Here is a 16146-nt window from a genome sequence, read left to right as displayed (position 1 = left end):
CAAACAAGTAAAGCCTACCTGTCTTTCTAATCAATCTAGCTGATACACACACTCAAACATTAATCTTTCCAAAGCAATGACTGTGATCACACTCACAGTTTATTGAATGTGTGGAGTATGATCACAGGGTTAACTGTCAATCCTTAAAAAAATTCATACTACAAAGTAAAGTAGTACAAAGTAATCACAACAGCAGTGGGTTTGGAGCCGCATAACACAAGAGCATTTCTGTGGTTTGTGTGCGTACACGTGTGCGTTTGTGTTTATTTATGCTACGCGAGCGCAGACATGCTCGCATCTGCATGTATGAGTGTGTGTGTCTACCTATGAGAGTCTCTGAGTGTGTGTGTGTGTACTAAGTGGGCCCATGGTCTCTGTGTATGGACCTGAACCAGCCATCTCAGTTCTGTTTGCTCAGGACATGCCTCAGGACGCTAAGACAACTGCTCATGTTTGCCTAGGCTTGCGCACCTCTCTTAATACACCCGACAGCTGCATTCTTCGACAGCGGACACTATGTTTATCAGTGTTTTTATACATTTCTCCTATAGAATCTGATTGATCACACCGTTCTCGCCGACCTTTTCCACCCATCGTGAGTGGAGCCAGGGGACTGGAATGCCAACAAGTAAACCACATGCCGTGTTGCAACTCTGACAGGCAAATTCTCAGTGCTTCTCATATAATCCAAAATTGTATAACCTGTACCTGGAACAGCTGTCAGTCTAGCAGTTCACACAAATCTCCCATGTAACAAGGACTGAGTCAACAGTGGGAGTGATGAATGCTGTCTCCCACAAAAAGCTGATGATGAATTTCCAATCATTCATTTTGATGGGTAATTAGGTGCTTTCACAGGTTTCCCTTAGGCTGACAGAAACAGTGTGCCTTCCAAACCTGTGATACCCAGAACAGATATGTTCTTTCAAGTCCACAACCTGTCAAAACTGAGCCACTCTGACCTGTCAAGATGCCCAAAAATCGCCCTTACCCCCCACCATCCAAGCACTACAACCCCCCCCACCCCACCCACATACCCACCCCCCCTCCCCCTCCACTCCTTCCTCTCCTTAGTGTTTCATTTCCTGCTCACAGAGTAAACGGCATTCTCACACCATTTCATGTAGAGCCTTGACGGAAAAAATATCATGATATTACCAAAACATATAGACAATAATATACCATTCCCAGAGAGATTAAATGAAAAACAAATTGTTGGGTGAACTGTGAGATCTCTGCAGAGTGGCAAGTGTGAATGTGAGACATGATGAGCTCCGTCTGTGCTTATTTGAAATGTTGATATGGTTTTCTTGTACAATGATTACGCTAATTTATGTACCAAAGCCTGCTTTACACAAATCTGCCAAGGCCAATAACTGCACTCATAATCCCCAGCATCTAGAATAATCACTTTGTGGTCTATTTGTTTATGAATGAAATGAAGCAATTATCCTAATGAAGATCAGCTTTCTTGCTGGGGGAATTGCAGCATTTCAACACAACGAAAATGTTATGTCTTTGTTGCATCCAGGTTGGCATGCTGGTACTTCAATCGTAAAAACAAGAGGAACAACAAAAACTTTACTGTATGATAATTGAGGACATGTAGTTCACAATAGGGATTCTGAAACTGTTGCAGAAAAGAGTGAGCTGCGCACTTCCTGACCTACAGTCTAAACCACATGCATGTGGATGATGCTAAATGTCAGCAACAACAATAAGTTTGGTTGTTGCCCTTGGTGAAGCAAAGATATAAAGTTACATAACAGAAGGTCACAGCAGTTTGAATGTTAATATTGGCTTGTTGTTCAAATAAAAAACAGAGCCGACTATGCAAAAAATTTATGACATATTGTCTTGCTGCTGAGTACAGTATGTTTACCATTCTTATCGCTACTGAAGCAGTATTTTTTTATCTATTTTCTTTATCCATTATAGAAACATCAAGACCACATACTGTAGATATCAAAGAGAAACTAGTGTAAGGCTTGTATTTTTCCATATTGGTTTGCTGATAGAAAGAAAATCTGCTTTGAAATTCTACTGTAGCGCAGTCAATTTTACCTTCTCATCACCAGGCAGAGCAGAACATAGAAATAGTTAAATAAATTACATGAAGCAGATGCCTCTCTCTCTCACTCACTCTCTCCTTCTTTTTTTTTCTTTCTCTTTCTCTTCCTCTCACACACACACATGCATATACACACACACATTCTTTAGTGAAATCCATCAATCAGCATTTCATGCAGTTTGAGTTTGAACCATACCAAATGCACTAAAACAATAAACGTCTGTCTTTCAAGTCGCTATCTGGACTGGAACACATCTGGTGGCAAGGCTCATTTTGGTTTCCACATCGTTGAATGACATTACAGACTCAATGGCGAGCTGAAAAATAAAGTACCCTTAAAAATCTCTCTCCATTTTCCCTCCATCTACAGCCCCTTCTCTCTCTCTCTTTCTCTCTCTCTTTACACACACCCCAAATCTACTTCCCCCTCCCTGCACTAACCAGCTAACCTCTCAAATGCTATTCCACCACCCCATCCCCCAACCAATCAAGAACTGAATATAAAACAGCACAAGGAAACTGGGCTGCAAGGAGGAAGGCGGTAGAGAGGGGGTGGCAGACAGACAGACAGAGAGGGAGGCAGGCAGGCAGCCAGTCAAGGCTATTGCTACTGAGGAACCATTGGCCTCCTGAGGTGAAGACAGTTTAAAACGCCTTGGCACATCGGACTCCTTTACACAAGTTGAGGGGGATGAAATACACACCCAACTTCCAGCTGAGAAGCCAAGAGTCAAGCCCGACTGTAGTATTTTGGTTTCAAGGGGCAGTGACCATAATTAGGGTTAATGTGATTTAATGAGGGCCACGAGTTGGGGCCGGGGCTGGGCTGCTTCGATACACAATCAACATCAAAATTGGAATTAGTCTGACATCTTGTGATGTGGCTGTGTTTCCCATTACATACAGTTTGCTATGCAAGTCTGAAAACCTGCGATCAGTCTTCTCCTAAAAGCAGATTTCTTATAATAAACGGACTTACTGGCTGACGGATTGGAATGTGATAGAAGCATAGAAATGATTTGGATAGCTGCAGTATATCACAAAAGTACATTGAGAAGAGTTTTTAAAAAATGCACTGTCATGACTGAATTCTTGGCCGTTAATACAATCAATCACCGACATAAATAGCCTGTTTCCATGGACCTAGGTGATTAAGTAGCTAACCAGGCAGGATAAACTATACTATCTATTTTCAGCCACACATGACTTATGACCCTCTTAACACCTCTAGTAGCTCTGAGTCATGTCTCGTCTAGATTATAAAGTAGAGAGCAGAGCAACGGGAGTGCTGCAGAGTCTGGTTGAGGCTTTGTCACCTTCACTATCCTGCAGGTTAAACTGAAGTCCATGGTGGTAAATCCCTGTTATGGACAGTACTACATCCCTCGCCTGTTCTCTAAACAGCCAATTGCTGTCCTCAAATACCCTGTGAAATCCCATGTAGGTTTAGAAATGTGGGGCTTTTTTTCCTATATTGTAACTAACCAGGTGCGTAAACAGATTACAACAAAGGTAAAGTTCTGTATGTAACTCACTTATCCACGATTTACTCCATCTAAATCGAATGAAAATGTACTCAGCAGAGATTTGTTTTAAAGAAATCATCTAAAAAAATCATCAAAAAATGCAGTGCAGTTTTCTCCTACTGTAATAGTCTGTGCACAAAACACAATCTAAGCCCCACTGCTCCAGAGAATAACACTGTAGCTACTTATCATTAACTGAAAGACACTATCAGCCCCAGGCGATCCAGCTTCCCTCCATAACCTTTTGACATTGCTGCTGGGAAGGTAAATGAGAGAAGAAGTTAGACACAAGGGGGGGAGAGGTGGGTGAGACAGACAGACTTGATTATGAATAGGGCCAGGATGTGGTTAGACCAAAGCAAACTTCACAAAGTGAACTGTTTAATGATTTTTTTTTTTTTTAATATAGAAAAAATAAAAAAAGTAATGTTCATTCCATGACTCTGTATTATGTTATCTATTATTTGCTCTGAGTTAACTGCCTGGAACTGCTTTAGAACAATAAACTTACCACTTTCAGTAGCTTAGGCTGCGTTTTCCCCCTCTGGTGTGCATTTGAGCCATGCATGGGTTAACATTTTCCCAGTGAGAACGGTTGGGATATTGCAAGTCGGACTGGCCAGTCAGCAGAATGTTATGAATGGGCACAATGAAAAACCCCAAGTCCACGCTGTCGACCCAAGAATGCTTGCCTCCATGTAATTAACTTCCCTCTGTGTACAGAATGAGGTACTGCTGGAATAACTCTTCTTTTTCTGTTTCTATTACGGTCATGTTTTGAGGAGAGAAGCAGAAAAAAAAAACACATTCTGAGAATTCAACATGGAAAATACCTTCGCCTGTCCATACTTTGAAGTATCCCATGACTAATACAGTGATTTGGATAGTGGTAGAAATGGAACAGACCACTTGAAAAGGGATGGTACGTGCTCTGCAAAAACTGGCCTAATTTTTGTGTGGACAAAATGTCAGCCGCTTGTTACTTTCATTCATAAAGACGTGTACAATAAGGAATTACAAAGTATAACATGTGGGAATTCTTGGATCGATGTATAAATGAGGGTTATCTTGTTCAAACGTTTCATACATCTCGCCTCAAGGTATATTAGCAATTAGGTATGCACTGCACACACGCATGCACGCATAAAGTCCTCCTCTGTGTACTCAAACACAGTAACACTTTGATTGAGATATCACTTCAGTAAGTACTTGCACTACACAAACTGTGTATCAATAAAATATCTGCTCTGCACTGCGGTGAAAACATCTACAGCGTATATAAATAATGTACAGTAACTTGGAACAACTATGTAAAGAATAACATCTGCAAACCATTGGATTATAAACCAACAGTATAACTACAGTATAATTACATGAGAGCCTCTCTCTTGGGCACCGTGCTGTTAGAGGGAAGAGGGATGAGGAGAAAGTGGAACAGCTACAGTAATCTATCCAACTTCATTTCACCGGAGTGATTCTGCCTGAGGGTATGCACAAGTCATAATGCATTTGACAAATAGTCTCCCGCTAAAACAGGCATTTGCGAAGAAGTGGCCTTCAGCGCTGGTATACACAGCTGAGTGTACGCTGAACAAACAAGCCTCCCACTCAGCGAGGAAAGATACAGAGAGGCTTCAAAAAGATTAGGAGAAATCTTGGGCGAAAAGTAGAGATGACTCACGGTGATTGTGCAAGTGCAGGACAAAGCTAGTTGGATGGAGTTGAGAAGAGCAACAGTGCCGTGGGGTTCATAGCGAATATACAAATCGATGCTTTTCTCATGTGTTTGTCTTTGCATTGTTCTGAAATGTGGACGCACAGGTTGTTTTATCAAGCGATTTGAAATCGATGTGTAAAGAAGCACAATGGCACTTCTGTCTTACATAACCTTTTTATCTTTGTTTGCTATGATTGTGAATCAGATTTTGGTTAGAAAAATAAAAATAAAGTCACAATCACCTTTTGATTAAAAGATTTATGATTGTTACATATTTTGTTGATGTTTAATGTCGAATTGCAGCAGAATCGTTGCCTAAATTCAAAGGTCAAGTGCATTCATAGATTTGTGGTATTGACGTATCCTGTCAGTCTGATCCATATTCCTGCCATGCATCAATCAATCGTCAGTCTGAATGCAGCCGATCAACTCGAACCAGTTTCAACTTACACATTCTTTACGTTCCTCAATTATTAACCCCTTCAGTTAGAAAACAGAACACATTCGAGTATATATATATACGCACACACACAAAAACATATGAGTGATAATTCTCACAAAGTCTAACAGTCACTCACAGAAATAGATGCGTTTTTGAGTTTACACCACTAGAACAGGAAGTGATGGGCTTTTTTATATGGACTGTCCCACTTACTGTTATGCTCACTTCCTGGTTGGTCTGTTAAATACTGTACAGTAATGAATAATCACACTGGTGAGTTTCACATAAGCTATATTTATATTCTGCCTGTTTTAAGTGTAAATGTGAATCAACACCTTCCAACAGGGCTAGAATGTGAAGGTTTGTGACTTTTGAGTCTGTCGTTTCCCATGTGTACAGCTCTTGAACTAAGAATCATTTACAAATGTGTGGTTTTTGTGCTGTCGAAGGTCTAAACTACAGTTACATGTAATGAAAAACTGCTATAATTCAACTTACAATAATCTTTTCAATTTCTTATGAAACAATCTCACAAAAACCATCAAGCAATTGGCATGCAATGCAATGTGCAAGAAGGAAAAATAATATTTTTTATCATCTTTGCAAATTTCCCAGTTATTAGTTGCAGTTGAAGTATCACTGGACCACTATGGCACTGCTAACACACTCCTTCTCCAGGGGGTCAACCCATACAAGGAGGCTCATCCTGCTGCTGAAATGAGACCGCCATAAAGATGAACTATTGCCAAAACGTCATATAAAGCTCTTGTATCATTATTCAACAGTTATGTGTAGTAGCAGCCGTGCGATACAGATAATGTGTCACTTTACATCTTAGTCACAGCTGTTACTTTAGTAATGACAATGTTATACGATTCTGTCCTTGAAACTCAAAACCTGCTTCTTACCGGGCCAACAACCACTACGCTCACTGAATCATGATAACTGGTACAGTTCATTGTGTTAACGCTACAAGGCCTGAGACATGGCCTATACGTGTGTGTGTGTGTGTGTGTGTGTGTGTGTGTGTGTGTGCTAGATTTACCCACACACACACAAGTGTAAATGTTGTAACATTATCACAAGCTCAGAAAGATTACAAAAGCCCTTCAGTGCCCTCTCTTTATTAATGAGCTGATTTGAAGAATGGTTTAAGGTGAAATTCAGAATTAGGAATAGTTTGTGTTAGAGTTGAAGGGTTGGAGTTAGTGGGTTACTGGTGAAGGAATGACTGTAGTCAATGTAAAGGACTTGTGTATTGTAATTCAAACCTCTCTGCAAGTGAGTGTGTGGGTGTGGGAGTGTGTGTGTGTGTGCAGCTGTGTGTGTGTGTGTGAGAGAGAGAGAGAGGGAGATACTGTGGATGTGGGAGTGTGTGTCTGTGTGACTGCGTGTGTTGTTCATGTATACATACAGGTGACTGTGTGTATGAGCAGATGAGATTAACAATTCAAATATTATACTGTGCTATAATGTTTCACTTCGTCGTCAGCAAATGTTAACTGCCTGCTGGCTCCCCTCCAGGTGCTAAGGCAAGCAAACCTATTTGAATGGCTGCAAGTATAATGCCTTCTTCTAGCTCTGCCCAGTAGTTACTGACAAATGTTTACACTAGTTTTACCTTGACCACAGGAAAATAAACAACTAGGCTTGTGACTTGTAATCTTGGACTATTCAGCAGATTTGCCTAAATGCAAAACCTTTATTGGTAAAGCAAAGAGTCAGCACCGCTGATGGCCAAGTGTACAGCACATGAAGAGAGTATACCAGTGAAAAAGTGATCTCTTTACATAAGCCCCATGACATTCAACACAAATATCAATAACAACATAATTCAGGAATTTTGGCAATATTTAGCTATCCAAATGGAGCTGATGCACACTATTTTTCTTGTACTTTCCTTCAAATAGATGCTTTACAATGATATTTCATTTTGGTACCGTTGCAACTTAAATGTATCAATAGAAATGTCTAGGGTTCTATGAATATTGGATACGATTTCGTGCGTAAAAACGCAAGTGCAAATCGCAACTTCTTGCCCTTGTTCATAGGAACACAAAAACTAATCCAGTATTTTGTCCTTATGAGTTTTAATCATAAGCATAAGGATCATTATGGATTGTTTCTTTTGAGGTCGCCGATAAATAATTCATTCCTAAAAAAATGTTTTTAAATTTAAAAAAAGTTATTATGTGCGTCAGATGAGATTGGATGAATGCGCAATAAGACACTGATGACTTAGCCTCGTTCATATGAACACTTTTGTCATTCAGTCATAAAAAATATGAGAAAATGATATGCAAACTGGTCTGTTACAGGCTACACGATCCATTAGAGCATCACAAATAGACTTAGAGCATCACAAATAGCCCCGACTCACAACATGCTGTTACTATCACATTAAGAAGCAGTCGCAATAATTGTTTATTGGACTAATTGCGCATTGACCCATGTGGGAACCTGTGTGGAGCAGATAAGAGCCTTGTGTTTTCTCAGTTAGGCTGGAAAGGTTTAAATTATACAGTGGCCACTTTGCTGCTTGACATATATTCAGTTTTTTAAAAATGTGTCCAGTTTGTTCAGAGAGAGCATTCGCCAGCACTTCCAGTGCGCTGGAGAGAGTGGTGCGCTGCAACTCAGCTCACCGGACAGCTACAGTACAACGCACCCATAGTTTATCCAGATGAACACATTAGCAAATTCTGATTAAATGAAAACACCGCGTGTACAAGCTCAGAGCAGGTGCGTGATGTGTGGTTTTCTGTAGAGTTTAGGACAATCAGCACAACAGAAATGAAACAAAGTTAAATGACAATGCAGCCTTGCAGACCGATTCACTCTCTAACTTAAAAGTGCAGCACTTGTCTCTGATAGTAACACATTGCGCCTGATCACATATAGGCCACCATGTGTAACCAATGTTCTTGTGCGCGCGTGCATCATCACTTAACAGCTGCACATCTGACCGACTATAAGCTCGTAAAGTAGAGATAATTGTTTACCTTGTTGGAGTGGTAATAGTCCAAACCGGAGTCAGTCGGTAACGTACATGAACCCACGCTTGAAGGGGGAGCTGGATAAAATCTGACGTCCATCTCAGAGTCCGCAAGACTGACGGCATGAAAGCGTAGCTCCAAAAAACCTGTGCGACTTCTCTCTCTCTCTCTCTCTCTCTCTATCGCTCTCTCTCTCTCTCTCTCTCTCTCTCTCTCTCTCTCTCTCTCTAGCAAACACACACTCCCTCACTCTCCCTCTTTTTTCTCTCTTGTGTATTAAACCGAACAAAAAGTAGAAGAAGATTCGTTCACTCTTTATATCCGCCCTTCACTTAGCCTAATTCAGCACTATGTGGACATTCAGCGAGATGATGCTCTGAAATAACATCCCTATAAAGTTCACTTGGAAAGAGGGAGAAGCAAAGGGGAGCTGCTCGCCTCAGAAATCTCATGAGATAAAAGAAAGAAAAAACCCAACACGTTCACTGAAGTTGTTTTTCAGCGAGCCAAGTGATGATTGTGATGCAGGTGAAGGTGCAGGATTGATCTTGTCGACGTTTTCTTCCAAAACGCCCGTCCTCCGTTCCCGGTTTCCAGACGCGCTGTAGCTTTGTCATGTGGGAGCGCTCATATCCATCCATGCGTTCCCGGCCACTGTGACTGCCATGCTGCGACCTCTACCGGTCAGAGGAGGAACATGGCATTGTGTCTGGGGTGGATTGACAGGGAAGGGTGTCGTGGAGAGTGACTTCTTCCTCAACTCAGTTCGAGTTGCATTTGAATTGGCGGGATTGAGCCACTATTTTCGTGGTTTCGTAACGCAGCGAAGTGCTGGGCTTCATGCACAGAAAATTTAATAGGCTTACATTTCTGCTGTTGATGATAATATTACACATGTGAGTATATCTGAAGTTATTTTAACTCTGGTTTGAGTTTCAGCATCTGTAAACAAGTAAGTCAGTTTTAATTAAACACATTTACCTCACAATTTACAATCTATGCCACGGACAATAAGAATAAGATAAGAAAAGCTCCACACACACATACAAAGTGTTGGTGTCAAAATTGGTCTAATTTGAGTGTCAAAGTTGTTTTTTGTAAATTAACTCAGACAGTGTCGTCAGTCTCACTTTGAAAACATTAAATCGCCTCTGGTCCTCCCTCCACATTAAACTGGTGTAAAAATTCAATAGAAGGATGTGTCCACTCACGGATTAAGGAGTCCACATTTATGTTACATTTACATGCTGAAATAAATCATACCAGTCAAGATCCAAAAGTTTTCAAAGATAACATATACTGTATTCTGATTTTTAATCCCCAGTAGTATTCGTCAAGCTCCAAAAACAGTGGTGGATCCTACATTTCCCATAATAACTTTTTTTTAAATGGTGGAGTGCCCCTTTAGAACAGAAAAAAGCAGTTGTGGACATTAGGAGAGACCAAAAAAGGGCGTATGCATGTGTAGTTATTTATATATTTTTCATATAGTAATTGAATGTTGAACAGGAATGCTGGTAAAATATGACCTGCTATTGGTGACCAGTGTAAGGCAACACAATAGGGGTTGTTAATGAAAGGAAAGATATTAATTAGATTTTCACAAATGCATGAATTTGTGTTTCGTCATCCCGTATAAGTCAAAAGACTTGTTACAATATATAATACTGGTGTAATTTAGGTCATAACGTTCATGCCAAGTTCTAATTTTTCTCTGTTTCACCTATTACTGACTACATCTATTTCGAAATCATACATTTTGCCTCCTGTGATAATTTGAATGCATGTCGGCAAGTCAGTAGGCTGTTGAATACACACTGAGAATTGCCAGACCTCTCATGGCTCAGATAATATACATTGCTATTGTACTCTAGTCCTGACCCTTGTACACTCACATAGACGCACACACACACACACACACACACATACACCCACACAATGACATTTACACACACCTGGACACAAATCACACTCACACAGCGGCAGACACAACAGGATGTAAGCACAGAACAATGTCCAAGCAGAGCTTCAAATAGGAGCAGAGAGGGAAAATACCATCACTCACGGCCAAATGTGTATCACACTGCTTTTAAGAAAGGGGTGGAGGGGTGTTAGGTACTCACTCGAATGTGTAGGAGAGTGTCACTTATGCGTTTTTAGCGAGGGCAGAGCAACGTGTAAGTTATGCATTGTTACCCATGTGTGTATTTCTTCTTTTTCTGAGCTTTTGGTGCGTGCGTGGGAGTTTTTGTGTGAGAGTGTGTTAACCAAGCTGCCATTGTCATCCCAGTGGGTGACTTGTTGGCCCCCTCAGGACTATGCCTATGTCAGTGTAGCTATTACACGGCGTGGTGGCTCTGGCCCTGGGGTGTAAGCCTGCTTTAATACCAGGCACAGATGGGTCGCACCGTGGGCTTGCTGTGGCGATCTGCCATCGTCTGCCAGCTCAGGCTGTCCTGACTCCAAGCTCATAAGGTTAACTGTCACAAGGATACCGATTTCTTCTCATTCTGTACCTCTGTGTCGCTGTCTGTTTGATTCTCCTCCAGCAGTCTCTCACTCTCTCTCTTACTGTCATTTGTTCACAGCATCTCTCTGTCACTGTTACAGCCGAAGATACATTACACAGGGGTTTCTGGCACGAGCGGACTCATGGCTTCATGGGAAAGGAATGTGTGTAGTTTTTGTGTTGGCCAGACAGAGAGGGAATTATGGCATAGAAATAGAAAGATGGGGGATGAAAAAAAAAGTGGGGGTGGGAGAAATTTGATAAAACGGAAAAAAAAGAGGTGGAAGCGAGAGAAGGATGTTGGTAAAGATTGAGACAGGGGGTGGAACAAAGTAGGGACTTGTGTAACATGTAAATAAAGGGGAGATGACAAATTATTATGCAAATTATATCATCTAGCATACCCTCTTAAAATACATTCATCCACTCAGAGCAATTAGTGGAACAAACACTTTTTATTGCTTTGGTAAGCTCTCCTCCTAGCACCGGGAAATGAGAGGAAAATATAAAACATTTTCCATTAAGGGTTACGTCTAGATGATGTCAGCAGTACTGTTTTTTAACTTTATGTTTAAGTAATCTTATACTTTTTGAAAATTGATAACTAATTTTCCTTTTGTAAGAATATAACTTCAAGAAGTGACAACTCAGTTTCAAAAAATATTTGTTTTTGGGGGGTGGTTTTGTAAAGGAAATGCTTTGTGCTTTTATAGGAACCCTCAACTTTGGAGAGAAAATGTCACTTTCTCTTTAATTGCTGTACAATTTTACTTTGAAACAAAACATTTACTAATGAGTGGTTTAAGTCAAAGACAGAAACATTTTGTTCCCTTTCTACTCTGCCCTTTAGATCTTTCCTCTTGCATTTAAGTGAGCTGTTAATTCTCCCTCCACATGGAAATGTGCACTGATTACTACCAATGAGTGATAAACAACAGCAAAGAAATAATTCTTCCCTCTATCTCAAGACACAGTGAAACTGGGGGTTTTGTTCATTTTCTGCCTCCGCTTGTTCGTTTTACATCACTGTATATCATTAGCAAGTGCTTTTATCACATTATGAGACATTTGTGCACTTTCCCTTGAGTCAGTTTTTCAAACAACATTTTAAATTATATAAAAACGAGGATCCCTTAGAAGAGAGCACCAATTTTATGCTGTAATTGTTGTGCTGGCTTAAAATTGATTGTGACTGAAAAATAGTCATCATCACAGAAAATATTGGATGAACACTTTATTTACTGCAGGACAATGTAGACATCATAAAAGCAGAGAGTATAAGCAGAATACTCCCTCTGTCTTGTTCTGCTCTTGCAGTGAAACAGTGCAACATACTTCAATGTGAAACAATATATAAAAAACAATCATAACATGTTATATGTATTATACAATTTATAAGGATCACCTGTGCAATCAAATGCAATCCAATACAACAGCTCTGCCATAAAGTCTACTTTTATAAAGCTTATACATTTTCAGTTTCAGTTGACATTGTCAGAAAGGTGATAATTCTACTTTATGTTTATTATTGAGGTCGTAGTGTGTGGTGGTGGTGTACTGGAGTGCATTATATTGAAAAGTGTTCCTAATACTTTGTCTACACCATTAACACACATGAGGGGGGCAAAATATCAGGAACGTTTCACTTTTCAATAATAAAAATAATTCTAAGGTTATGAATTAGATGTCTCTGACGAAGTGAATGGTAGTGATTTACAGAGGATGGGAGTTTAAGGAAGCCAGTGTAAAAATCTTTATGACTGTGTTGCATTCATGTAAAAATATTAAAAATTATTAAAATAAGAAGCAGAAAAAAAGAGAGGTGTCTGTCAACAAACAACCCTCAGACACTGTGTGTTTCAGTACGCTAAATTCAGCATTTCTTAAGTGCTCTCCTCCTCTTCCATCACACGAGAGAATACACATTAGCCTACTCTCTCATCTGTAACAAATAAGCAGAGTTATGCAAGTGTTATTTAATGTCACTATAATAAGACCGTCAGTTCCCCCCTAGTTATGGGAAGTGAAGCTGTCAAGGTGCAGTTTCGTCAGACACTGCAGGACTTCCATTGTTGGTCATTTTGTGTAAAATATTAATGCATATTCTTTTGTAAAACAGGTCAAAGCTTTCAGGTTCAGAACTTTTATAGTTTGAGTACTTTCTTTACTAACATCTGAGTAGTATGAGGTTTTCTTCTCATGGATGTTGCACCAGGTTCTTTTGCTTTTAACTTGAATTTGGAGTCCTAAATGTTGCTACCTTTTTGTCTGATTTAATGTAGCACAAATGTAAATGTTGTAACAGCATTGCCTTGGTCTGCTGGTAGTATTTCCATATAAGGTTGTCCTGAGTACAGCAAACAGTAAAGTAAGGGTAAACAGGAAATAGTTCAATACGTAGGTCCATTAAGCAGAGAGATGACTCATTAATGACCATAATTTACACAAAAAACACACTGTTTTTGCAGTATTACACAGAAGCAGCAAATTTGTGGAAAAAAAAATCAAACCCATGGAAAGTGATTATGCTGAAAAGACTCACCTTTACTTTGATTTGTTGTCATTTGAGTTCTGTGAATCACTTTGTGATGGAGCAGCTTGCAAAATGCTTTGTAAATGCCTTTTATAGATGAATTTGCCTTTGACTCGTACAATGAATTTCACTTTATGTCAATCTAAGCTAAATCAGACTGGTACTTAGGTGCTTAATTTTTCACTTTCACATTTCCGCTCAACTCTGACTACCTTAATATGTTGGATGAAAACCATTCAGCTCAGTAAGTTTGGTTGTTTCTCCTCAATGCATGTCAAACAATTTCTATTATTCTGTTCAAAACTCCTGTGATCACAAACAGAAAACAAGAAAAATGAATTTGAATAGACTCTGCGAAAGTATTGTAAAGAGAAACAATGGAAATTATGACATGACAGGGTTTGATATGATCCTGGTAACAAGGCATCATAATGAATTCAGAAGCATTAAACAGAGCTAGTATCTTCATATTTCCTAAAACTGACACACTGACCACAGCCTTACAAAGGACACCATTCTTGTCTGGGAATATTTTATTACCCAGTGCAACTGACCCTCAGTAAATTTTATTTGCTTCGCTATGAGATCATATTTCTGCATTTTCTTGCAGAAAGAGAGCCTTCCCATTGAGAGTAAAGATGTACTGTACATGAAAACCTGTAACTAAATCAAGGAAAGTGTAGACATTTCAAAATAACCAAAGGCAAGACTCAGAAACATTTTCTGGCATAACAGAATTAAAATGTGCAAATAAACTAAAATGTATGACACTTCCAGAATACCAACAATTACGTGCCAAAGAATGCTTTGCAGAAGTTGCACTTCTCTTTACCAAAGCACAGTTGAGTTTTGTATCAAAAGCTTGTGTGAATAAATTCTGTGTGAGGCCGTGGCAGGCGCACCACAAAGGGCTGTTCAATGGTGAACCTTTGCTAACCTTTTCTAGCCACTGACCTTCAATAATGAGACTATGTTATCTCTTGTTCCTTTGGACAATCGGCCATTGAAACAACTGCCATTCATGGAGTCTGCTCCACCCTCTGCGTGACCCTTTTCCATACTAGTAATTAGCTGCTGTTGCATTTCCACCAGATGCAAACCAACCACATACAATATTTACTATTCATATACAGATGTATGACATTTTATTAGATTATATCTGTCACACCATTTCCATGTCAAGTGTAATATATGACTGGCTGAGATCTGACTTGTCTGTGTATCAGAAACACAAAGAGTCCAAACAATCAAATTATTTTAACAATAAAAATATTAAATTTGATTTGGACGTGAGGGGTAACAATGTGGAACAGCTGTATTTTGTTTGATGCAAAACAATTAGAAAAATTGTATTCTTAGCCTTTAGATACAGCCACAGAAAATTTTATTTTCAATTCATGTTTTCACAGGCCCATCATCCCCTCATCCACTCCTGAATAAACCCTCCTCTTCATCATCCTCTCATTCTCCGACCTTCTACTTGTGTTGCACATGAGAAATGAGAGGGGGATGGGAGGGAAGATGAATGAAACAGGGAGTGGGGAATGAAAGGGAGGGAAAAAGAGAAGAGCAAGATTGGGAAAAATGCCCTTTGACTGGATTTAAAAGTCTGTGGCATTTCATTTTCAGAGAGAGGAGAGCTTCATCTCCTTCAGATCCTTTAAGGGCCAACCTAATTGATTAATGTTTCCATCTCATTGGAAAGGGGGGGTGGTGGGGGGGGCAAGGGAAGTGGGGGGGGGCATTTGAAGCTTAACTGGAGCCTTTCACATTCCCAAGTCTTAAAACAGAATCACCACAGAGAGAGATGATGACAGAAAGAAAGACAGTGATGAAACAAAAGTATAAAATTCCAGTAGATGAGTAAAATATGTTGAAGGTCAAAATTGTTTCAACAATATACTGAACAGAGAGGACTAGAGCTCTGTCTCACCCAATAAGATCTCCCTGTAATGAAATAACGCACATGGTTTTAGCAATAAGGTATTCAGTTTTCAAAGAGGCTGTTTAGGTTTCTGCACCTGTCATGGGGAGCCAGCAGCAGGCACTTTATGTGATTGGGAAATCTAATGTAAGAAAATCCATGCCAATCCACTGAAAGTAAAGTCAAAGAGAGAGAGAAAAAAAACATGCGAGTGACATTAAATCTGTGGTCAAAAGGGAAAATATATATTTATATCTTGATCATTTAGAGCTCCGAACAGGTGATGCTTCCCCTGATAACAAAGTATTTTATTTTTCAATTCATGACACATGATACACAAGTCTTACACTAATTTCAAGCTTTGCATGCCCCCGACTTCATGTCATGAGACCGCAAAACTGATCATGGAAGAACAGACGTAATGGAAA

General features: G+C 39.7%; 1 protein-coding gene across 4 annotated transcripts in view; it reads right to left on the bottom strand.

Moving 5' to 3' along the window:
- The window catches only part of tox2 (TOX high mobility group box family member 2), a 95539-nt gene extending 86180 nt beyond the window's left edge, over positions 1-9359 (bottom strand). For all 4 annotated transcript variants that reach the window (XM_042406658.1, XM_042406659.1, XM_042406660.1 and 1 more), the window contains exon 1: positions 8759-9359. In XM_042406658.1, the coding sequence (XP_042262592.1) occupies positions 8759-8851 (93 nt within the window). In that variant the 5' untranslated portion in view covers positions 8852-9359. The remainder of the gene's footprint in view (positions 1-8758) is intronic.
- Between the last annotated feature and the right edge of the window lie 6787 nt (positions 9360-16146).

Source organism: Thunnus maccoyii, chromosome 3 (assembly GCF_910596095.1).
Source record: "Thunnus maccoyii chromosome 3, fThuMac1.1, whole genome shotgun sequence".
Classification (NCBI taxonomy): Eukaryota; Metazoa; Chordata; class Actinopteri; order Scombriformes; family Scombridae; genus Thunnus; species Thunnus maccoyii.
Note: the sequence above shows the minus strand (reverse complement) of the source record. Positions and strands in the feature narration are given on the sequence as shown.